At 43.9% G+C, this 26,206-nt stretch overlaps 1 protein-coding gene across 1 annotated transcript in view; it reads right to left on the bottom strand.

Annotated features, from left to right (window-relative positions):
- Window positions 1–26,206, bottom strand: part of PRSS12 (serine protease 12) — a 68,522-nt gene that overhangs the window by 17,907 nt on the left and 24,409 nt on the right. Inside the window, exons 5-10 of the mRNA XM_029077120.1 lie at window positions 25,635–25,785; window positions 20,835–21,013; window positions 18,259–18,400; window positions 15,783–15,979; window positions 10,608–10,749; window positions 1,078–1,283 (exon numbers count right to left, since the gene is read on the bottom strand). Of these exons, the coding sequence (XP_028932953.1) occupies window positions 1,078–1,283; window positions 10,608–10,749; window positions 15,783–15,979; window positions 18,259–18,400; window positions 20,835–21,013; window positions 25,635–25,785 (1,017 nt within the window). The remainder of the gene's footprint in view (window positions 1–1,077; window positions 1,284–10,607; window positions 10,750–15,782; window positions 15,980–18,258; window positions 18,401–20,834; window positions 21,014–25,634; window positions 25,786–26,206) is intronic.

Raw genomic sequence — 26,206 nt, 5'->3', positions numbered from 1 at the left:
GAGTCGAGGGGAAGAATATCTCGTAAAAACAATGGCAACGAAATAGAATCGAGGCGATGTACATTTCATTAACAAAATCAATAAGGTGATGAAAATATATCCAGTTGAGCAGACGAGTACAGTGCTGAGGGGATGGGAAGGGAGAGGGGGAGGAGCAGAGGGAGATGGGGGGAAAAGAGGGTTAAGCTGCAGAGAGGTGAAGGGGGGGCGCGGGAGAGGGAGTAGAGGGAGAAGGGGAGCTCGGTCTGGGAAGGCCTCTCGGAGGAGGTGAGTTTGAAGTAGGGTTTCGAAGAGGGGAAGAGAATCAGTTTGGCGGAGGTGAGGAGGGAGGGCGTTCCGGGACCGCGGGAGGACGTGGCCCGGGGGTCGACGGCGGGATGGGCGAGACCGAGGGACGGTGAGGAGGTGGGCGGCGGAGGAGCGGAGCGTGCGGGGTGCACACTGATTAACGGGATGTGGGCAATTAAAAAAAAAAAAAACTTTGCTCAGTTGCCAAAATACCTTTGGCCAACCCTTGTTAGGAAAAGCCATGTTCTGAATGCCAGGAGAAAAAAGAGATCAGTACATAATGACTGCTTCCTGGTTTACATCAGAGCGAAGTCATCACTCAGAAGATAGCTTTTTGATAGGCTCTATTGCCCTACTTTCAAGAGATTAAAATCTTTTCCCTCCTGTGATGAGAGGCGTACCCCCCTGGGGTTTCCATCCAAAGTTTCCTTTTTTTTTCTATGTTCTCTTATTTCAAGTGATCCTAAGGACCAATAGCCTGTATCTTTAGAAGTCCTAATGGACCTTGTTTGGGGAGCCTGATTCCCAGCCACTGTTAAGGAGTTGAGGAAGAAGGGAAAACTGTGCAGAGCGAAAAAAGGAGACTTCCCATTAAAGACACATAATCTTATGGCTACAAACAGTCTTTTCTATACTGCCCTCCTCCAATGTATAGAGGATACTCTGGTCACACCCACTGTGATTCCACCCCTGCCCATACTTGCTACTTACTCCTTATCCCTTCTGCTCCATCTGCCCTCCTGTAGGGGAGAGTTCTTTGGGGTCCCATCAATCTATAAGCCTCTTTACCTGTATTGCTGTTCCCCAAAGCCTTCTTGCCAAAATAGTCACAGATGACCCCTGCATCCTCACTGTGACGACAGTTGTGCTTCCCAATATCTTGTTTGATACAGTCGGCCAGAGACCTCTCGTTTCCTGCGCACTTGACGTTATCCACGTGGATGGGTCCTTTTCCCTCCCCAAAATACGCCATGGTTCTCGCTCTGGATGGGCCCCTGAAAGTAGAGGATCAGGAAGAACTTGACTTTATTCAGTTAAAAATGTGGAATCATCTTCTCCCTCTGCCCCGGAGAAAGAATGCAAAGGTGCCAAATAAATTTCAAATGCAGTAGAGCCTCCAAACCATTTCCATCTTGGTAATCTACTAAATCCTTGCATAAGGTCAAGCATCTGATTCCACCCTAAAAATAAAGTATTCTGGAATTTCCTTAAAAAAAAAAGCTCTTTTAATGTCTCCTCCTGTAGGCTGTAAGCTCCTTGTGAGCAGGGGTTGTGTCTACCATCTCTGTTGTATTGTACTTTCCCAAGTGCTTAGTACAGTGAACTGCACAGAATAAGTGCTCAATAAGTACTGTGAATTGACTGCCCATGATTTTCTTCTTCTCAGAAAAACATATCTTTACTGAAAGAAAAAAGATAGAATGTGGTTTATAAGGCAGCTTACACAGAAAAAGATGGAAGTATGAACTAATTAGCCAAAGATTATAGAAGTTAATTTTCAATTATGTTGAGTAATTTTAGTTTAAAGCAAAAAGCACATTCATGTATTATCCAGGCAGTTTTATTCTCCCCGAGACATCCAAAGACGGCACTTAATAAATAAGTCCACTTTTCAAAATGGACATTTTCAATGACAGCACAATGTGTCTTACTGCAATATTTGCAAACCTTCTCCTGATAAATAAGAACAGGCTCAAAGAAACCAAATTACTACTCCCTGATAAAGAATAATTTTCCACTGACAAGGAGTTTTTGACGTGATCAATATTTTACTAGATTTAAATGCAGTTTACTTCTAGGGACAACACAGATCAAATTTTATTAGGATCCTTTATTCCTACAGGGAAAGAAGTTTATTTTCAAATTCCCATAGTCCAAAGCATAGTATTAATAATGACACTAATAATTATGATGCCATTTGTTAAGGATGTACTATGTGCCAAGCTCCTACTAAGAACTGAATTGGATACAAGACAAGTCGTAGGCAGTGAATCTCAAACAGCCCCTTGAGGCAATGTAGGTTTAATAATCTATCAGTGGTACTTATTGAACCCTTGCTGAGTGCGGAGCCCTGTACTGAACACGTTATGATCTTGCAAAACCCCGAGTTAAGGAAAAAACTACCCCGTAGCCTACACAGTGTTCAACGCAGGACACGCGCACATTGGCAACAAGCCCTTGCTTCTTACATTGCCGGGTCTTGTGACAATCCTAGCCAAAATGCAAGGTGAAAAAGTGCACTATGGCAGAACCGGGTGCATTATTAAAAATTTGGCACTAGGTGAGGATATCTTGAGAAACAGGGGGAAATGGACATCATAGACAAAGACAATTATATCTCTTCCCCCTGTCAGTGGTACCTGTTTGTTTATCCCTTGCTGTGTCTCCCAGGTGGCATCTTTCCCTGGTTCCACTGAGTTTTATGGGAGGAAAGTATGGGCAGGGCTGCCAACTAGAAGAGTGAAATCTTTCAGGTCCCTCCTCTTAAGAGGCAGAGATCACATAACCAACGCGAGGCTCTCAGTTCACACTTTCCCTACACCCCTGGAGAAGTCCAAATACGAGCTAAACGATTAATGTTTGTAGGAGCGTTGGATGAGGAATTATTCAAATCCATCACGAACCTGAGTCTCTGCCCGTGCTGGTGAGAGCCCGAGCTCCTGGGAATCTGACTGGCTTTGGTTTGTTGGGGGCCGAGGGAAAATTAAGACCAGAGCTGCTCACGTATGCTTTGGCCCAGTGTAAATCCCTGCTCCAGCATGAGCCAGGGTGAAGGTCCAGAAGGCAAGGTTGGGGATGAGCTTGCCCAGAAGCAGATTTTCTCTGAGCTCCCCAAAATTAAGAACATAAGGCTGTCAGTAACACTGCTCCTATTTCAGACCAATGTGCCATTCAGGTCAGCGGGAATGAGGATGAGGAAGGGTCCATTTCATCCATGTGCCTGGTTCAGCACTATGGCCACCAAGCTGAGCAGGGGAGCCATAAAGCAACTACCGAAATCGGCACCATTTCAGACAAGGCAAGGACACAGTATTTACAAAAGGATCACGTGAATGTGTTTAGTGGGTAAATGTAATGTCCACTCTCTTTTCCTGATATGGAATCGTAGTGAATTGCAAGTTCTTAGAGAACGCCCTTTTTATTGAAAAAGAAAACTAATCCCGTTGTTGAAAATCTGTTCATAAACATTTGATACCTAATGCCACTAAAATATTGATGCTCAGTGGTTCTTCTATGACCAGAGCAAGTAATCCAGATACTCTTCCCACCCAGACACAAAGGAAAACTGTGTTTTAAGAACAAATGAATTTTGAGAATAAAGCACTCGGGAAGAATATCTTGACCTCTTTGCCTCATTAGTATAGGTTTTCTGAGTTTGTGTGATTGAAAATACCATGCAAATTAACCTGCTCTCAATACAGTTAACAGATTCTTATATCTCCTTTCTACCCTCTTTTCCCTGAACCTTATAAAACCATTCTACCTATAGGATAGACTGTCAGGCAATATATAAACCCTTAATGAACTGGTCCCTGGGCAATCCACTTCCTGCACAGCTCTAGGTGCATTTTGATTCTCTGCCATTCATTTTTCTCTGTTTTTACAATTTCATGCCTGCACTTTCCATTAAGGCAACCACTTTCAAATGTTCTTGGGATTGTGGCTTTCGGCCACCAGGGATTAATCTTCAAATAGGGCATGGTTGGCTTTCTAAGGGATTTTTAAAACTCTTGTTAAAGGGAGGCCTAAAAGTCTATCCAAGTCCAAAATGTTCTGAAGAGAATGTTGTAAACAAACCTTTGAAGCCTGATAATAACTGGTAAGCAAACTTTGAGAACCTACCAGGAGCATTTTGCATATAAATAAATATTATATAAATATAATAACCCATTGTTTGCTCCGAAACAGCTTATTTTGATATATACCATAAGGCCATTCACACTTTGAGAAACTACTGAGAGCTTTTGCATATAAAGGCAGATACCCATAGTTAGCTCCATATTTATGTATTTAACATATACTATAAAACCATTCCTTAGTTCACTCCTCAGGCATTTTGTTTCACCAGTTAAGAGGAAGAGCCCTCTCCCTTAATTAGTGGTATTTACTGAGCAATCAGCATGTGCATAGAACTCTATTAAATGCTTGGGAGACTAATATAGTTGGTCGATAAAAACCCTGCCCTCATGGACCTTACAATCTTAATAAGACAAGTTGTATTTGGTTTATATGCCTTGATGATGATTGTGTTACTACCTGACTAGCACTGTAAAGCAGAGGGGTAGAGACAAGATAATTAGGTCCCACATCGGGATTAAGGAATTTAAGCAGAAAGAAGTTAGGGTTACACAGCAAATAAATTGTGGACCTGGGATTATTATTATTTTTACTACTAATAATAATATTTGTTAAGCACTTCCTATGTGCCAGACACTGTACTAAGTGCTGGGGAGAATACAAACAAATTGGGTTGGACACAATCCCTGGTCCCACATGGGGCTCACAGTCTTAATCCCCATTTTACAGATGAGTTTACTGAGGCACAAAGAAGTGAAGCGACTTTGCCCAAAGTCACCCAGCAGGCAAGTGGCGGGGCTGGGATTAGAAGTCCCAGGCCCATGCTCTATCCACTAGGCCATGCTGCTTCTCATCTGCCTTCCATTTTCCCACCAAAAAATCCAGCTTGAAGCCAGACCAATTAAGTTACACAGAAACCCCACAATGGAGATTTAAGAGAAAACTAAAAATATGCAAAAGGAATGTAATACTGCTTTCTTAACTTTCTGACTTCCCAAAAATGCTTCACGAAAATACAATTCAATCTTAGTTTTGTTTTCAATGTTTGTTATCCCTTGACTGAAAAATGGCAGAAATGTAAACTCTTGCAAAAGTTTAACATTAAGTACAGTAACACAAAAACACCTACCATCCTTCCTATTTAGACTGTGAGCCCCAAGTAGGACCAGATGGTATCTGATCTGATTAACTAGTATCTACCCTAGCACTTAGAACAGTGACAGGCACCTTATTAGTGCTAAATAAATATCACAGTTAATAAATTATAAAATCTTAGATATTCCAATTGAGGAATCAGACTGTGGTATACAGGCTGATTCCTAGCTGGCCCAGACTCCTCCTAGGGTTCTTGGACAGGGAACGTGTCTACCAACTCTGCCATATTGTGCTCTCCCCATCATTTAATACAGTGCTCTGCCCACAGTAAGTGAGTTCGAATCCCAGCTCTGCCACTTGTCAGCTGTGTGACTGTGGGCAAGTCACTTAACTTCTCTGTGCCTCAGTTCCCTCATCTGTAAAATGGGGATTAAGACTGTGAGCCCCACGTGGGACAACCTGATTCCCCTGTGTCTACCCCAGCGCTTAGAACAGTGCTCGGCACATAGTAAGCGCTTAACAAATACCAACATTATTATTATTATTAAATAAAATTCATTGATCGATACATTGAACAGATAAACTTACCAGGACAAAACTATCTTTCTTCCTTCTTGCCCATCTACCCCTTCTCTCTCCAACTATTTATCTCTGGATTTGCTGTCGTCTGCTGTGTGATCTTGGGCACGTCACTTCACTTCTCTGTGCCTCAGTTACCTCATTTGTAAAATGGGGACTAAGCCTGTGAGCTTCATGTGGGACAGGGACTGTGTCTAACCCGATTGGCGTGTATTTACCCCTGCACTTAGAACAGTGCCTGGCACATATTAAATACTTAGTAAATACTATAACTAACTAGGAAAACCTTAGGCTGGAGAAATGAGAGGTGAGAGCCTGGGGATGCCATGGACCAGATTCCAGGGATGATGTAGTGATGGTGAAAGAAGAAGGGCAACTGGTCCCTTTGGCAGTGAATTAATTTTAGTGGCTTTGGTAGGCGTTAATGAAGTCTTAGGCCAACTGAGTGGTTCTCAGCAATAATATTGTTTCCTTTGGCCTCTTAGCCCCAACCTTCGATGGGAGAAAAATGCTTCCAGCAAAGAGAGTGGCTGGGTGGCTTGAGGTAGGAGATTTCGCTGGGTACCAAAACGATCATTCAACCATATTTATTGAGTCCTTCCTGTGTGCACAGCCCTGTACTTAGTATCTGGGAGAGTACAATATAGCACAGTTAGTAGATATGTTCCCTGCCTAGAATGAGCTTACAGTCTAGAGACGAGCTTACAGTCTAGGGAACACTTTAGAAAACATCTTGAACCAACACTGCAAACTGTTACAGCGATTTGAAAAGAAGAACTGACAGACTCATTTAAAGAAGGACAGAGGGTACAAATCATGCCGGAAACAAGGAGCGATTCATAAAGGTGTTGTTTGCCCAATTCAAGAATCAATTTTAAAATCGAACATTTAGCTTGGTACATTTAAAGTCTAACTTAAACTGAACAACCCCTCCACCACTCCACTATGAAGTCCTGGACTCTAAAACTAAAGTCGAAAAAGGCTTCTATCCCTTTATGATATCTTAGAATAAGAGCCCTATCATTTGGAAAATTAAAGAACGGAAAAATTACGTTAAATGTATCGGTAATAAGACGGCAATGCAAATATCCACCTAAGGAAAATTTGGTTTGAAAATTCAGGCAGAAGTATTCCCGAGTCTTCCGGAAGCCACAAAGCACCTGCGATTTATAATCGTACATTTATTAGCTTCTTCTCCTTGGTTCCACAACATGATTAGGCTGTGAGCCCATCGCTGGGCAGGGATCGTCTCTATCTGTTGCCAATTTGTACATTCCAAGCACTTAGTACAGTGCTCGGCACATAGTAAGCGCTCAATTAATACTACTGAATGAATCTGCTTCTCCCTAAGAAACTGAGAATGAAAACTGACTGGGGAGTGGATCTGAGACTGAAAATGCGGTGATTTTCAACACAAGTCTGGACTAAATATTAAATCAGATACTTTGATTCACTGCCCACTAGTGACCACCAAATCCCATAAATAGATCACTGGTCAGAGGGAGAAATGAGATTAGACACTAAGAGGTACTGAGGAAATGACTTCCGTTAACACTACTGTGAACCCCTTTCCTACCCTAATTTAAATGGTAATCATCTCCAGTTGTTAGGATCTCTTATCTTTACAACTTCCTGGGGCTATTCACAACTTGAAATCAAATGAAACAGCAGTAAAACCAATTCCAATGGTGAAGGGGACCTTCTTGCCATGCCTTGCAGGCTGTCCTTAACCAGTTTTTTGGGGGTTGAAGGGGGCTTAGGCTGGTAGGAGGGTCATGATTTAGTCACTCTTGCACTTAAGTTTCTCCCACTCACCAGACTTTCGCATCTCCTACTGGAGATGCCCTCATGAGTCAAGGCATCTCCCGGTAGACCTGTTCTCAAAGCCATACAGGAAGTTAGTCCTGGACTGTGAGACACTGAAAATTTGGCTTCTAGACTATAAGCTCGTTGTGGGCAGGGAACATCCTTGTCATATTGTTATACTCGCCCAAGTGCTCAGCACAGTGCGCTGAACACAGTAAGCACCCACTAAATACAATTGTCTGAGTTGCAGCCCATCACTGAGCACAGCACTGGGCCACACACCCTGAGAGAAGCAGCGTGGCCAGGTGAAAGAGCAGAGTCACTGGGCAAGTCATTGAATTTCTCTGTGCCTCGGTTTCTTTTTTTTTTTTTTAATGGCATTTGTTAAGCACTTACTAACTTGCCAGGCACTGTATTAAGCACAGGGGTAGATACAGGCTATTCAGGTTGGGCACGGTCCCTGTCACGCAAAAAGGTTCACAGTCTTAATTCCCATTTTACGGATGAGGCAACCGAGGCACAGAGAAGTGAAGTGACTTGCCTAAGGTCACAGAGCAGGCAAGTGGGGGAACCGAGAACAGAAGCCAGGTCCTCTGACTCCCAACCCCGTGATCTTTCCACTAGGCCACGCTGCTCTTCAGAAGTATCATTCTGAGAGAGCTCTGGCCCGTCCTCACCCCGCTTCCTCCCGCCCCCATCTCTTGCCTGCCTTGGGCTGAGAGACCGGGCTGGCCGCTAACACTCTTCCAAGCCACACTGCTACCGCTCCAGCCGGATCACCGGCCCTCCTCCCCGGACACTACCACTCCCCGTGGTGCAACGTGGTGTCGAAGACAGAACACGGGCCCGGGAGTCAGAAGGACCTGGGTTCTAATCCCGGGTCTCCCACTTGCCTGCTGTGTGACCCCAAGGTCACTTCACTTCTCTGTGCCTCAGTTCCCCCGTCTGTAAAATGGAGGTTGAGACTGTGAGCCCTATGTGGGACAGGGACCGTGTCCAACCTGACTTGGTTGTATCCACCCCAGTGCTTAGTACAGTGCCTGACACAGAGTGAGCACTTAACCAATACCATAGTAATAATAATGTGACACAATTACATAAACCAGAAGCAGACAGCGAAACGGTCTCCCAGTGGTTTCCTTCCCTGCTGTGTAATGCCATAATCAAAGTAGGGGGAGCAAATAAACAACGTTAGCAGTGGACTCAGGGATTGGATAAAAACATCCACCCTCCCCAGAGCTAAGAGACATGGAGGTTGGAGGTAGGGGCATATTTCTTCACCCAACAGGAGGCAACCATATGGAATCCAATCCCACAGGAATTCCCACGGGCAGAAAACATCAATCGACTCAAAGCGTTTAGATAAAGGCACAGATGATACATTTATAACTAGGTTTTTGGAGGGAACGTTATGGGTATTATCACCCACTACCTCAATCGCATTAGACCGTCCAACAGTCGAATCCGAGGAGATCCTTCGCTGACATGGTCAGACAAGCAGAGTTCTGGGCAGGTCGGAACATTGGTCTCACCCAAATTGGCAATGCTTACGTGGTTGGTGAAAATGATTTTTCAATAGAAAAAAACAAAATGTGCCCAAATCACAAGGGCTCAGCTTAAAGAAAAACTAAAAGTAAGACAGCACTAGCATGGATTCTACCATATAGTCAACATCATGGTTTTAGTGAACATGAGCTATTAGCCCCATCGATTAGAAGCAGTGTTACCTAGTGCGGGCCTGGGAGTCAGAAGGACTTGGTTTCTAATTCTGGCTCTGCCACTTATGTGCTAGGCGACCTTGGAAAACTCACTTCACTTCTTTTTGTCTCAGTTACCTCAACTGCAAAGTGGGGATTGAGACTGTGAGCCCTCTGTAGGACATGGACTGTGACCAACCTGATTATCCCGTATCTATCTCAGTGCTTAACACAGTGCCTGGAACATAATAAATGCTTATATACCATTAAAAAAACTCAAAGTTCACCCAAATCAGAGGCCACAGTTTAGGCATTTCTACCCACAGCCCTCCACTCTTCTGGGACATGGGTCTCTCATGGCAAAATCCATAGTATAGATATACAGGTAAGAGTGGGAACAAGGTACTAAAAAGCATTCCAAATTCAACCCAGCTACCAAGCATGGCCTAATGGAGAGAGTCACTGACTCCTGGGAATCAGAAGGTTTAAGTTCAAGTCTCAGCTCCACCACTAACCTACTGGGAACACTTGGGCAAGTCAAATAACTTCTCCAGGCCTCAATTTCCTCAACTGTAAAATGGGACAAAATAGATTGTGAGTCCCACATAGGACAGGGATTGCATCTAATCTCATAACTGAAATCTGCCTCATCGCTTAATGGTAAGCCCTTCATAAACGCCATTATTATATTATCAATCAGGAAACACACACGGGGATAACAACCCGGAATCTTTCTAGTGGCGACTATAGTATTTCGGCCTTATCTCGCTGCCCGCAACAAAAAAGAAGTACAACTTGCCGATCCTCATACTGTCATTTGGAAAATGACATGGGTACGGGTTGTCAGTCCTGCTAGAACACATGTTTTTATAACATAATTTGGATAGGGCCCTAGTAAAGAACTAAGGAACACTCTGCTCACAAAAACTTCTGCCTCGATAGAACATAGTCTTTGAATGAGTATACAGGAAGAATCGGTTATGCACAGGGACAAGGTTTTAGTCAAGGTGAGAGTTCTCTAACATGAGGTTCTTCAAGAACACAATCACCATATTCTAGCAGTACTGACTACACCACTAGCTTAAGACACGGGAAGATTCTGTAGTGTTTGGTTTTTTTTCCCAATCTGACACCTTCAAGTGAGCTATTAATTACTTTTAAAACAACAAAAGTTGTAACCATTAGATTTTTGCCTCAAGTAGGTGTGAACGATAGGCATCCACTTGCAATTATATAACAATTTCATCTGAGTGGGTTGAGAGAAGGACCCTTCATCACACCAACTTAGTGATATTAGCGGCAGTAATCAGATAACCCAGAAAAGAGTCAGCAGACTTTTCTTACTTGTAGCCGAGTTGTCGGCAGACCACAGCTGCGTCCTTATCAGTCCATCCATCATCACAAATTGTGCCCCACTGGCCATTGATAAAAATCTCCACTCGTCCTTCTTTCTTATTTTCTCCATCCATCAGCCTGATAGGAAGACCTGAGAATAAGTTACAGCTGTCATCGCAGAAAAAGAGTGAGAGCAAAAACCAATCTACTGATGCTAAATTTAAGCCCGCTATTCAATAATACAATCACTCTTTGAATTTAAAATACTATGAGAAATGCTCTCTATGACTACAAACACATTCATTTGTTACAAAAGTAAAACCCCTCTTTTCATTCCAGCTGTACAGTGATTTGTATAAACTCTGTCATTCCATAATTTTTGTGGATTTAGTTTTTCAATTTCAATTTTCGAGGTGTGTTCTGTGTCGATTAATCGGTTTTATTTATCGAGTGCTTACCGCGTGCAGAGAACTGTACTAAGTGTTTGGGAAAGTGCAGGATAACAGCAGTAATGCTCCCTGTAGCTTCCTGACCAATGAAAAAAAATGTAGACGTCAGGCAATAAAAACTGGGAATCAGATTTTTACGGTGAGAAAATGTTGTTGTTTGCCCTTGTCTTCTTGAAGTTATTATTCATTCATTCATTCAATAGTATTTATTGAGCGCTTACTATGTGCAGAGCACTGTACTAAGTGCTTGGAATGTACAACTTGGCAACAGAGACAATCCCTGCTCAATGATGGGCTCACACCAATATAGGGAGTGATTACTGGAGACCAAAGTCCCTGAATTTTTTAAAAATAGAGGGTAGGAGTGAGGAATAAATATCAATTATGCCTTGGTGAATTGAGGCTATATAAATTGGTTTTATATGACTTTCTGCTGTGGTTCTAATCTATAGTAATCACTTGTAAACAGCAATTCTTTCACTGTGTCCTGAGAAGATAGCATTATGTCCTGAGAAGATAGCATTACTAGAATAATTTCCACTATTTCTGCTGATTTACAATGTGTATTCGTGAATTCCACAAACACAGAGACATCTACAAGGTCATCCAAAAACAACAATTATGTTAAAAAATTCACTTCTCAAGTGATCTAAAACTAGTTACCCCCTCGTATATGGAGTCTAAAAAGCCCCAGTATTACATCAGATTTATATTTCGACCAAAGCAGAAAAGAGTTCCCAGTATTTACATCACTACTTCATTTTCTTGTTCTTTGTGCTTCTAAAAACACATTTTCAGTTGTGGGGGTGGGGGCCGGGGGAGTCATTGTTTCCTTGAGAAAATACTATTGTGGTAATATGATTCTGTCCCCAGACGAACACCAACTGAAACGCCGAAAGTCTTCCTTTGTTAGCAAAACCATATTTCGGCATAAAAGTAGTTTAGTAAAAGCCATGCCCTCTCTCATGAGATTAAGGCAAAGACATTAATGATTAAGAGCATGTATTCTATTATGGTTGTCACCCCTATCTTGCTAAATTGTCAAATACATCTAGAATTAAAATAATGTTCAAATGAACCAAGAGGATTATCTGACCTGTCCCATGTGGATGAGCTTAAACTAAACCGGCCTAGTCAAGAATTCAGATTAGTATGTACGTTTTGACTGTAGTGATACATACAGATGGTTTGCATCCATGATCTTAATTCCTGTTATTCTGGGGCTAAGAGGACACACTTCTAAGAAACCTGCCATTTCTGTCTCACCCAGTTAATTACCGATCATGAGATCCCTAAGGAATAATAAATCTTCTGCCAAAGGGAATGTGAAGGGAGAAGAGAGCAGCTAAAAGTTCCCTTTCTTCCTGATGAGGCGAAAGGTCAGTGTCGCGATTCCTCTTGGTTTCAGGGAGAAGATCAGGAAAGATTAGACTGTGGCAAATCGTGAAAACATGCAGTCCTTGACAATCGTAGCTTTCTGTATTTTGAAGGTCTAAAGGACTGGGGAAATGCCTTAACGGAGGTTCAGAGAGAAAGCAGCTCTCATCTTTTGAATATATGCCATAGGTCTTTGTGTGGCTTCAAGGAAGGTGAAGTATTGAGAAAATGGCAGATTCTCAGGTCGGTAGAAGAAGAGGAGGCTCCAGCTGCCTTACTCTAATGGATATAAGACAAGCTTATTTTGGGAGGGGATGGATGAGTTATTAATTCTGTCCTGGAGGACCCAGTAGGGAGCGAAGTATAATCCAGCCTCGGAGACACAGAAGAAGCTGGACAAGGGAAAGAAGGTCATGCTAGTGGCAGAGAGGAGGTGGAAGCCTCAGCAAAGGAGACTTATATGGGAAAAGGAAAAAAAGATCGCTCAAGTGACTTGGTTATACAAACCTTCTAAGAGGGGAGCCCTGTCCAGATAGCAAAATTTAAATTAAAAGGTAGCATCAACTCCAAAACCCTTATGTATTTTTACCCATTCTCAGTCCTCATGTATGTAGATATGGATATTCAATTGTTCAATCATTTATTCGACTATCTCATCCTGTTACCCTGAAGCTCCAGCCTACTTTTGGATTGTTTTTATGGCATTTGTTAAGCATTTGCTATGTGCCAGACGATGAACTCAACGCTGGGATAGATACAAGCTAATCAGGTTGGACATAATAATAATAATAATAATGTTGGTATTTGTTAAGCACTTACTATGTGCAGAGCACTGTTCTAAGCGCTGGGGTAGACACAGGGGAATCCGGTTGTCCCACGTGGGGCTCACAGTCTTAATCCCCATTTTACAGATAAGGTAACTGAGGCACAGAGAAGTTAAGTGACTTGCCCACAGTCACACAGCTGACACGTGGCAGAGCTGGGATTCGAACTCATGACCTCTGACTCCAAAGCCCGTGCTCTTTCCAATGAGCCATGCTGCTTCATGTCCCCCGTGGGGCTCGCAGTCTTCATCCCCATTTTACAGATGGGGTAACTTGAGGACCAGAGAAGTGATGTGACTTGCCCACAGAAGCACAGAAGCAGGCGAGTGGTAGAGCTACATTTAAAACCCAGGCCCTTCCGACTCCCAGGCCCATGCTGTATCCATTAGGCCACACTGCTTATCGATTATATCCTTGTTATTCCTCCTGCTCCAATTACTTGTAAATCACCTGAGTCTTCCTGTCTCCTTTAGACTGTCCTTTCAGGGTAAGGCTTATGTCTTTGAATTCTGTGGCTTCTCCCAAAGCTCTCAGTACAGTGGTCTGCATCCAGTAGGTACTCAATAAATATCACTGATTGAGTTCTGTGGGTGGAAAGATATGGACTGGGGCAAATGGTACGCTTTGCCTGTTAAAGTTTATTGTGCTAGGTCTCTGTGGGAATCCAGCTTGATATATGCTCTGAGGCATAACAGTTTAGAAAGAGAACAATTTTATTCTGGACATCTGGCTCTCATTGCAAACTCATCTCCTCTTCTCCTTTGTTCAACCCACAGATTCAGTCTGTGACCAAGTCCCAACAGTTCTTTCTTAATTACGTCTCTAGAATCCATGAGAAGCAGCATGACCTGGTGGATGAAGCACGGGTTTAGGAGTCAGAAGGACCTGGGTTCTAAGCCTGGCTCTGCCGCTTGTCTGCTGCATGACCTCGGGCGTCACTTGTCTCTGCCTCAATTTCCTCATCTGTAAAATGGGGATTAAGATTGAACCCCTCAGGGAACAGGGGCTGGGTCTAACCTGGATAGCTTGTATCTACCCCAGTGCTTAGTACACTGCCTGGCACATAGTAAATGCTTCATCGATATCGTTAAAAATAATTATAATTATGATATTTAAGTGCTTACTATGTGCCAGACACTGTACTAAGCGCTGGAGTGAAGTCAAGCAAATCAGATTGGACACAGTCCCCGTCCCACTTGGGGCTCACAGTCTCAATCCCCATTTTACATATGAGGTAACTGAGGCCCAGAGAAGTGACAGAGCTGGGATTAGAATCCACCCCTTCGTCTCCAAACTGCTCTCACGCTGAGCCAAGGACTTAGCATACCCTGCCTCAACGACTGCAACGGCTTCCTCACTGATCTCCCCACTTCCAGTCTCCCCCTACTTCAGTCCATACTTTACTTTCCTGCCTGGATCATTCTTTCTAAAAAAAAACCAAAACAAACCAAAAAAACCCCTATTCAGTCCACATATCTCTAGTCCTCAAAAACCTCCTCATCAATCTTCCACATCAAACAGTGGTTTTAAGGCACTCAGTCAGTTCTCCCTCTCCTACCTTACTTCATTAATCACCCACTACAACCAAGCCCTCCCACTTCACTCCTCCAATACCAACCTTCTCACTGCACCCCAATTTCATTGGTCTCACAACGACCCTTGCTCTTATCTTTTCTCTGGCCTGGAACTCCCTCTCCTTTCATATGTGCCAAACCATCACTCTCCCCCACCTTCGACGTCTTTCTAAAATCATACCTCCTCCAAGAGGCCTTTCCTGAGTATCCCCTCATTTCCCCAACTATCCCCACTTGTTCTTTGTTGCCTATGCACTTGGGTCTTTACTCCTTACACACTTTGATTCTCTTCCCACCCCAACCCCAAATTATGCTTAAACAATTTGATACTTACTCCATCCCAGCCACAACGTTTATGAACATAACCTTAAACTCTGTTGCCTTCCCTTACCTGAAATTTATATTAAAAACTTTCTCCCTCACTAGACTGTAAGCTCCTTGAGGGCAGGAATTACATCTGCCAAGTCTATTGAATTGTATTCTTCCAAGTGCTTAGTACAGCAAACACCACTGTGTACAGCTCGACACCACTGATCAGATCAGAGACGGTGATATTAACACAGAGTTTCCCATTGGATCCTTTTCACTATCCATGAACTGAATTCCTGGTATTCAACCATCTAAATAAGAAAAGAAAGATGGAAACCAACTGATTGTGAGCAGGTATTTAATGGAAGCGGATCATAGTGCTACTTTAAGCTAAAAACTCTCAGAATTCCCACATATGCTTGCCACTGAGAATGTTCCAGGGCCAAGGAGACAGTCACTTTGTGTAAGATTTGAATGATCTTGACCCTGGAAGGGTCCAGAAAAAAACACATCATGATCACGATGCAGCTGAAAGAGAGGGGCGGAGAGAGGAACTTCATCATCTGGGCTCCAAAGCGTTTTCCTGGAGTGGCTGGAGAAACTGTAGCTAATTGAAACCTGAGGATTGGGCAAAACAAGCGGCCACCTTACCCAGGGAAAGTCTATGAACGTCATTGTCTGGGTGACAAGTCATTCCGATATCTTCCCGATGGCTGCAGTCGTGTTTACCCCATTCGCGCCTGGAACACTGAAGGAAAGACGACTCTTTTCCTGAGCAGCTGACGTCATCCAACAAGATGGGCCCCGTGCTTTCTTCAAAGCGACTTTCTGGCACAAGTTTGCCAAACCTGGAGCAATAGAACAGTCATTCGTTAGAGTGCTTTCACTTCTTGCTTTTGAAGAACCTCATGGCATTTAACCTCTTGTGGGGTGAGGTTGGGGCGGGGGGGTGGGGTGAGATGGAGATATTGCCCTGTTCCCTACAATGAGGTGGACTGAGGAATCATGACAGACAAGAAAACTGCCCAGAGAACACAGTAGTGGGAAATAAAACTTCATCCTTGACCATTTAGTGGTGGATTATCCAATCTTTGGATTAACCATGCCCCTTGCTTCATCTTCTGGTTTGCACAGCCTGGAGTGATTTTAAAATGAAGGCAGAAGACGGGATGACAAACCATATTCGAATTCATTCATTTCGAGAATCTATTTCCAAATCTCAGAACAGTCCTAATCCTGACAAGAACTGATTTAACATTTCTGCAATGAGACTATTAAAAAGAGGTCCTTTTATCTGGTTTTGTTCTATGCTGCAGTAATGATTTCTTCAGAAAATCATTTCCATAAATGTTGGGATTATACTTTACAAATAGATTTGGTTTGGACAGGAGCTGCACAGAAATTTTAATACATGTTGCAAGCCCGGACTTTGCTCCCATGTCTGCCAGTGACCCAAAGGGTGGGGGTGACCAGAACAACCCCAAAAAGTCAGTCCCTTTAATCCTGACTATCCTATTGCTTCACTGTCATTAGTGAGCTTTCTGCCTCTGTGATGCATTTCCATTTTACTGTCAGCTGAGCTCAGATTGCTTCCTGCATAATAAAGAAAAGGAAGGAGGTTCTTCTGAGAGGGGACAACAGGAGCCCTTTGAAGATGTCCCTTCCTGTTAAACTTCAGACAGGAAAAAGGTGTGAGCTCAGGAAAAGGCATGTGATCAGGCCCCAAACAATCTGGAAGAATAAGAACTGGGGCAGGTCTGGAGCAACAGTGAATAAGCCAACAGGCAGGGAAACTGACACTAAATTTTTGCATTCCTTTCAGAGGCTAACAGTTGGGGAAAACAATAATGGAAAGATAGATTCAGAAACATCTTCTGCCAGGCCTAAAGTGAGGCGGAGCTGCTTCGATGGTGAACTGGTATGTGCTAAACTTACTGCAAATTAATCAAACGTCCAGGCTGACTTGGACGTACAAGTTGACGGATAGATTTTTAATGGGGCCAGACATTTGGGGCTTGCTCGGTCAACTTAAAGTGAGTTAATCTTTCTCATTTGTCATCATTAGGAGGTTACAGGCATGAAACAGAAGGATGCAGAATGGAAGAAAGAGCTGGGGGGAGGGGGGGAGCGGGGGAGGGCACACAGGGGTTTCCATTCAAGACTTAGTACAAAGCCATCAGTTCCAGACACTTTAGCCAACTTGGTCTAAACTCCGGAATGCATGTGTGCATGTGGCCCACATGAAATAGATTTCCTTTATAAGTGCTATGCCTTCAGACCTCAAGAGGGTGAGGTCAGGGGTGAGCTCCGAAGGTCATTTCATCACAAGGAGGATTCTTTCCTTCAGCCTGAAAGTGATCATTATCACCCATGTTCCAGAAGGAGGAATAGTGCAATACAAAAGCATTAATCATTGAACTCTTCTCAAACCCAGTTCTGTGATGTCAGACATCACCACTTTGGCCAAGAATGGTATAAAGGTGATGTTGTTCCGGGGTGATAAAAGACGGCGGTCTGTGTAAATAGCCGGGCGAGGGCAGGGCTCAGAAAGGACATGACATAGCTGCTCCTTCTCCAGAATTCCATGGCTCCTTACCTCTGCCTCTGTGGTCTGATTTGAGGAGAGATGGGGATGTTTGAATGGTGGGAAGAAGCAGGAGATTTCTGGTGGCGGCAGCAGCAGAGAACCGAAAGCAGTGGCAGCGGGTCCAGAAGTGACCAAGGACGCTGCACCAGTAGAATTAATCATATCTGCCTCCGAATAACGGTGGGGCAGACAGGATGCCTTTCTAGCTCTGCCAGCCGTCTGGTGCGCGTCACGACAGTACTAAGAAGGAAACTTGGAAAGACACGAGAGAACTAGAAATGATTTCTGCCTTCACAAATAGGCTAGCGAAGTCCTTTTGTCACCTCTAGAAATCAAAGGGGAACAAAACATTTAGTGGGAGCTGGAGGCAGGTGGAAATTGTATCTTGTCTGATGCTTGGAAACTACCATAAAAAGTGGAACGCACCTTCTTTGTATCTCCCACATTAGCCAAAGGGTGAAAATGAGGTTAGGGATATTTATGGGTTTCAGAAATGACGATGCATTGGCTATTTAACTGCCCCATAGAAACGGATCTTACTTAAATCCCAGCTGCCGACAAACCACCTGTGTATTCAGCTCGGTCCACCCGTCATCACAGACCGTGCCCCACTGTCCGCTGTAACGCACCTCCAAGCGTCCCTCATGACTGCCTTTCCCACCTGCTAGTCTGATGGCACCATCTGTGGCATTAACAAGTAAGAAAGAAGGAACAGGAGTAAGTCAGTTCTCCAAAGTTAGCCGAAGGGACTTTTTCATCTCATCACAAAGCAAGGTTAGATTAGCCTGATCGTCCAAATAACAGTGATAATCAGATGTAGACTGTAACCTTGTTGGGTGCAGGGGAAGTGTCTGCTAAATTATGTTGTGCTGTAATCTCCCAAGCGCTTACTACAGTGCTCTGAATATAATAAGCACTCAGTAAATACCAATGATTGACTGATTTTTGTTTTAGTTTATGTCACTAACTTTGGCTTTGGAGGGCTTTGTTTCTTCCTCAGAGTTTTAAAACGTATTGACCGTTCACTGGGTTAGTTCTGATCATATGTCCTTTAAGATACAATCTGGGCATCGTGATGTTTGTTTCTAGTTCACTGCTGACTCCCTCTTCGATGCCCTGCCTCTGGCTTCGAACTCCCTCCCCCTTCTTATTTGACAGACCACCTACCCCCAACCCTCCACCTTCAAAACCTTTTTAAATTACCTCTCCTCCAAGAGCCCTTCCCTGACTAAGCCCTCATTTCCCATACACCCCCTCCCTTCAATGTCTCCCGTGTGCTTAGATTTATGTTTATTCACCCCACCTTCGGTCCCACGGTACTCTTATGTACATACCCATAATTTATTTTAATGTACATCTCCCCCGCTAAACTGTAAGCTCCTTTTGGATTGGACGTATCTACCAACTTGGTTATATTCTACTCTTCCAATCACTTAGTACAGAGCTCTGCACACAGAAACTGCCCAATAAATACAATTGATTGATCGAAGTTTTAATTCAAGCGGTGTCCTTCATTATGAATAAAACACATTTATTTTATTTTTTTTCCTTTAAGTAGAGGAGCAAATCTGAGACTCTGGAAAAATAGCTAAATGATTCTTCCTCTCAGGAAAATATTACATTTAGAAAGCGTTATGACCCTTCCCTATAACTGCCCAGTTGAGTCGCCCCTATAAATGTCAGGCATTTCAACTCAGAGAGAGGGATATGGTGTAGTTGGATTACAATACAGAAGTTTCGAATGCAAACGCTCTGAAAGAAGAGCAGGGAAGCATGCATTTGAGGAAAAAATTGTCATTCCAAAGCATTTTACCAGCCCTTAAGAGCTTCAGCCCCTGATTTGTATATTGCCCAGGTTGTTAAAATGAGTAACACACATGGTTTCTGCCACTGAAAGTCTTGGAGAAAAGTCTCATTTAGGAACTCCAGGAGTACCTTTTAGAAAAGCCTACCAGGAGTTCTCCTAGAGTTCCACAGGTTGTGAGTTTGAGCCACCAGTAACGCTAGCTAACATTTGACCAAAGCAGCTTCCATCTGGGAGAAACCAAGTGGATTTTGCTAGTGGTCTTCAGTGGAACCCATCATTAAAAGGGACCAGATTTTCTGGAGCTCAAACTGAGACCGGGTTAGGTGCCAACGATTCAAGCATGAGGCGGGGGAGCAAAGGGCAGAAAGGGAGACAGAGACAGAGAAAAAGAGTGAGAGAGAACAGGCAAACGGGACAGCACTTCAATAAACATTCTCACCCTTCCCTCTGTAGCAATGCAACTCTAGAAGTCACAGCAAGGGAAAGCAACTAGCCCAGCCCCTTCCCTTGATTCTGTTTGAAGCAAGCACATGACCAGCCAAATTTTTGTCCAAGAAGCAGAAGACAGGGCTGCCCCTCCCCAATCTGCCCTCTAATTACCGCTCCTAGTCACAATAAGGTGTTGGGGGGAGGGCGGAGCAGCAGTGACCCTGCTGACAGCCGGAATCTCTAGCAGCGGGTCCAGCAATCTTCAGAATTCTCTTGGGAGCCCGCAGGGACCGTGCTACAAGCTGGAGATGGGGGAAATGCATTTCCCTTCCACGTTCAATCAGCAGAAGCATCACGGCCCAGACTTTGGCACCATTCTCCCCGCAACCACCCCCCCACCCATTTGCTAAGTATTTTCCTTGTGTATTAATAAAACGGAAACATCCCGGGCGGAATCTTCACAAATCCCAACAGGGCACAATTTAGTGCTTAAAGAGGCTATTACTTGAGCTAGAAGAAAAACTCTACAGGAAAATGCAAAGCTCGTCTGGGGTGCAAAAATATCTACTGATTATGTGCTAGAACACAGCATACAAGAACTGATCCATCCTTGATCTCTAAGTGCTTACAGATGACAAAAAAAAACCATATAGGAGGAATCTACTCTGACAATCTTCTGACTAGGTGCTAGAAGAGAACATTCAAGAACTGATTGATCCTTGATCTCTAACTGTTTACAGCCAAAAAATGAAAGCATACAGAGAATCTACCCAAAGACTTTTTTGTTTTTTGTCTGGCTTGGGGAGGCCGGGCAGAATAATTTGTTTCATGGTATTTAGGAGATAGGGGTTGGTATACTGCTAAGTGGGGGTGTTCCTACCTGTCAGAGGGGTGCAGGACACACCAGCATCTTCCTTGTGACCACAGTTGTGTTCTCCCCAGGAACTCTTGGAGCACTGTTCTATAGAAAGCTCATTTCCAGTACAGCGGACTTCATCCAAGAGCACCGGGCCAGAGCCTTCTCCAAAGTATGCCTGGCTCCATGCCTTGGCAACGCCACTGTTGACGTGGGCAAAACAAAAAGACAGCAGATTACAAAGGGGCGGGGTTCCCCAGGAATTGTGAAATCTTAATCCATTTGGTATTCAATTGCTTTGTATGGTATTTGTTATTATTAATAATTGTGGTATTTGTTAAGCGCTTACTGTGTGCCAGGCCCTGTTCTAAGCATTGGGGTAGATACAGTAATCAAGTTGGACACAGTCCCGGTCCCAAATGGGGTTTACGATCTCAATCCTCATTCGTTAAGTGTTTACCATGTGCCAGGCACTCTACTTAGTGCTGAGGTTTATACAACTAATCATGTTGGACACAGTCTATGTCCCACATGGAGCTCACAGTCTTAATCCTCATTTTACACGTGAAGGAAACTGAGGCAGAGAGAAGTGGCACCCAATGTTACACAGAGGACAAGTGGCAGAGCCGGGATTAGAACCAAGGTCCTTCTGACTCTCAGGTTCACGATCTAGCCATTAAACCATGCTGCTATTCAATTCTGGAGTAAACCAGCTCCACGTTACGCGTAACTCTACGGAGCTAGGTAGATTGCTCTCCCTCCCCCTTCACTTTTGATGGACCTCCACTCTTCCCACCTTCAAAACCTTCCTAAAAATCACATCTCCCCTAAGAGCTTCCCAGATGGAGTCCTTTATTTGTCTGATCTGCCCTCCCCTCTGTGTCAACTCTGAACTTAGTTCTGTAGCCTTTAAACACTCTGATATTCACCACGGCCCCTCACTAATTTCATAAGTATTCTTATTCTCTGCTATTTCCCCCTCCGTAACCTATTTAGATGTCTGTCTCCGCCTGCAGACTCTAACTCCTCAGTACAGTGCTCTGCACTTAGTAAGCGCTCAATAAATACTATTGAATGAATGAACTCCTTGTGGGCTAGGATTGTGCTTACCGATTCCTTTGTACTGTATTTTCCCCAGTGCTTAGTAGAGAGGGGATGTGCTTCCCAACTGGAATTTGCCAATGCAAATGTGAGATGTATCTAAAGCTCCTTAGAAATCTAGCAGAACCTCTTTCCCACTCTATTCTCACCCCAATTCCTTAAGGAACCATGATTTTGATTGCAAATACATTTATCCAAACTATATATCTTGGAAAAGCGACCTCCCTACATCTCTAAATTTTAGATGTTCCACTGAACTCCTGTTCTAAGTTCCTGCCACCAGCTTTGAGCTGAGAAGAATACCCACAAATCCCTTTGGAGGCTTTAAAGGGGGACTTCTTTACTTAAAAACTGGGGAAATAACGATTGACACTGAAAGAAGCAAAGCAAGTCAGTCAGCAAGCAGACAGCACTTAGAAATGAAGTCAAGTTTTTCCTAAAGAAAAGAATCAGGTTTTGATTTTTCTTTAAATGGTATTTTTCATGTGCTTACTTTGTACTAGACACTGTACTAAGACCTTATAAGATGAATCAGGTTGGACAGAATCCATGTCCCATATGGGGCTCACAGCCATAATCCCCATTTTACAGATGAGGGAACTGAGGTACAGAGAAGTTAAGTGACTTGTCCAAGGTCACACAGCAGAGAAGTGGCGGAGCAGTTATTAGAGCCCCCGTGCTCTGACTCCCTGGCCTGTGCTCTTTCCACTAGGTGACACTGCTTGTTCAAAGAATCTTTCCTAAAACCTTAACAGGATTCTCTAATCAAAACACACAGGGGGGAAAATATGCATTATGGGAAGCAGCGTGGCTCAGTGGAAAGAGCACAGACTTGGGAATCAGAGGTCATGGGTTCGAATCCCATCTCTGCCAGCTTGTCAGCTGTGTGACTGTGGGCAAGTCACTTAACTTCTCTGGGCCTCAGTCACCTCATCTGTAAAATGGGGATGAAGACTGTGAGCCTCATGTGGGTCAATCTGATTACCCTGTATCTACCCCAGCGCTTAAAACAGTGCTCTGCACATAGTAAGCGCTTAACAAATACCAACATTATTATTATTATGGAAGAACTGAGCATATCCAACACTGTCAAGCCAGAACACACAACTCCTGCACTAACTTTTCATGTGCTATCATACATACACATATGCCTTGGAGAAGCAGCGTGGCTCAATGGAAAAAGCCCAGGATTGGGAGACAGAGGTCACGGGTTCGAATCCTGGCTCTGCCACTTGTCAGCTGTGTGACTGGGCAATTCCCTTCACTTCTCTGTGCCTCAGTTACCTCATCTGTAAAAGGGGGATTAACTATGAGCCTCAAGGGGTGGGGCACCCTGATGACCCTGTATCTACCCCAGCGCTTAGAACAGTGCTCTGCACATAGTAAGCGCTTACCAAATACCAACCTTATTATTATTATATGCATAACCACTTAATATTTATGTAGAAATTACTCTGCACATGGCACTGAACTAAGCAGTTGGGAGAATGCAATAGAGTTAGTAGAACTGATCGCTACCCTCAAGGAGCTGATAGTTTAGCAGGGGGAAGATAGACACTAAATAAAATAAATTACAGGTAGGAGGAATAACAGAGTGTAAATACATAAGAGAAACAGAGGATGGGGAGGGGGGCCGGAGTTGATCTTTGTGGGCAGAATGTAAATACTTGGTTCAATGTTTGTACAACTGGCTTTTTCCTTCTACAGCTTAGAAAAGTAGGAGCAGCATAGCCTAATGGAAAGAGCCCGGGCCCGGGAGTCAGAGGACCTGAGTTCTAGCTCTGCTATTTGCCGCCTGTGTGACACCGGGCAAGTTACTTAACTTTGCGGTCACTCAGTTTCCTTATCTGTAAAAAGGGGATTCAATGCTTGTTCTCCTTATTACTTGGACTGCGTCTGGCCTGATTAACTTGTATCTACCCTAGCACTTAATGGTGCTTGACAAATACCGTAAGCGCTTAATAAATACCGTTACTATTATATGTCTGCTAACTTCAGTGGTATATCTACTGGACCATAGTAATAATAGTGATAATATTTATTGAGCACTTACTGTGCAAAGCACTGTACTAAGGGCTGGAAGAGAATCCACAGGTGAGAATTCAATCCAGTCCCTGTCCCTCATAGGATCCTAGAGAGCAGGGATCACGTTACCCTTGCTCTGAAAAGAGCCCTATAGAACAGCATGCACAAAGAAGGGGTCAGGTTTTGATTTTTGATAATGCTGATGTGGTCTAAATCCAAGTGTCGAAATGGGACAATTCAAATAACCGGTAGATGAATATGCAACAAGAAGAATAAAAATCCTGATTTTGGAGCAGATAGAGCGTTCAAACAATCCCGTCTCCCCAGAGGAGACGTGGCTTAAAACAAGCTGGAATGCCAACTGTTCCAACAGCAGCCTGTAGCCCACCTGTGGTCTCTAAACCATGTAAACCGAGCCCTCCCCTCCTCCCCACCCCGACCCCAAGGCACGCCAACCTCCATTCCTCTGAACTACTTCCAGAGACCTGTGGAGAAGCTGCCAGAGTAGTCAGAGAAGCAGTGTTGCCTAGTGGATAAAGCATGGGCCTGGGAGTCAGAAGGACCTGGGTTCTGATCCTGATTCCACTACTTTCCTGCTGTGGGACTTTGGCCAAGTCATTTAATTTATCTGTGCCTCTTAACTACCTCATCTAAAAAATGGGGATGAAGACTGTGAGCCCCATTTGAGAGAAGGGCTATATCCAAACGGATTAGTTTGTATCTACCCCAGTACAGTGCCCTGGCACACAGTAAGCGCTTTACAAATGCCTTTAAAGAAAAAGAGGGCTCCAATTCCTCCTCACCATCAGAGGGGTGCTGTACTGGGCATTTTGACCTTAATGATAAGGTAAGTAACCATAGCTCAAGAAGGGATTTATTATATTCTGAGAATTCTCAGTTCTTCAGCATCTTATGAAGCTGATTGAGGAAAAGCCTGATTTGCTTCCCAAATCGCACTATTTAACGTATTACAAAAATATCATTCTCGGTCAAGCCATACACACATTCTACAAGGGAAGGACCGTAATTTAGAAGTTCTAGTAATGAAGAGAAGTTCAAGAAAGATGAGTTGTTATTTAAAGGCTGGTCAGGTAGCTATTCTGTGTCTTAGGCAATTTACTAAATAAGTGTGGATGAGAATTCTTGGTCCATAGATGACCCCAAATATTACTAGCCTTAATTTTCCAAAATTTATTTTCAGACCTCCATTATGCAAACAACGTATGTATAAAGCCATGCGTTCTCATCGGTACCCAGGTCGGGTGGTCCAAGACAAAGAGGTCTCACTGGTAATCTTTGTTCCATCTGTCAGTCCTAAAATGCACGGTTTCATCTCACAGCTAGCGATGGAGCCGTGAAAACCTGAATGGGAGCTCTTGTAGTGCATTCCTCTGCTAACACTTGCACACTGTCTTGTACTGGATTACATTCACAACACAAATGAACGCGAGGCACAAGTGAACCAAACTGTCTAGACTTGTTCAAAACCGGATTAAGCCAGTTCACTGAAGCAGCGTGTTTACGAGCGCCATTTCGGGGTTGTGTGGGGACGATGGGGGAGGAACGTTAAATGGCGCCCCTTTATCTTGGACCACCGTGAATCAGGAGAAGTGTTTGAAAAACGCAACGTAAATGCGGTTCAGAGAAGAGTGATAGGGAACATTACGACGCGTGCGTAGGTTCACGATGGAAACGAACCCTAGGCTGAGCTGCCTACAGATCACTTCGGCGTCAGCATCGTCCCACTGGTCGTCACAGACAGTCCCCCACTGTCCGCCGTGGTAGACTTCTACTCTGCCTTCGTGAGAACTTCTCCCACCAACCAGTCGCACAGGAGGAAATGCAGGGCCTGTGGGAAGAAACATTCCATAAAGAAAACCAAGCATTTGTGCCTGAAAAAAAAGGATAGTGCCTGACTCAGTGTGACTTAGTTGAAAGAGCACAGGGTGTCAGAGGTTCTGGATTCTAAATCCCGCTCTGCCACTTGTCTGCTGTGTGACTTTAGGCAAGTCACTTGCTTCTCTGTGCCTCAGTTATCTCATCCGTAAAATGGGGATTCAAACTATGAGTCCCATGTGGGACACGGACCGTGTCCAACTATTTATCTTGTATCTCCCCCAGTTTTGGTTTGTTTGTTTGAACGGCATTTGTTAAGCACTTACTATGTTCCAGGCATTGTTCTAAGCACCGGGGTAGATACGAGATAATCGGGTAGGACACCGTACCTGTCCCATACGGGGCTCACCATCTTAATCCCCCATTTTACAGAT

This window comes from Ornithorhynchus anatinus, chromosome 12 (assembly GCF_004115215.2).
Source record: "Ornithorhynchus anatinus isolate Pmale09 chromosome 12, mOrnAna1.pri.v4, whole genome shotgun sequence".
In the NCBI taxonomy this organism is placed as follows: domain Eukaryota; kingdom Metazoa; phylum Chordata; class Mammalia; order Monotremata; family Ornithorhynchidae; genus Ornithorhynchus; species Ornithorhynchus anatinus.
The sequence above is the reverse complement of the archived record's forward strand: the minus strand, read 5'-3'. Positions and strand labels throughout refer to the sequence as shown.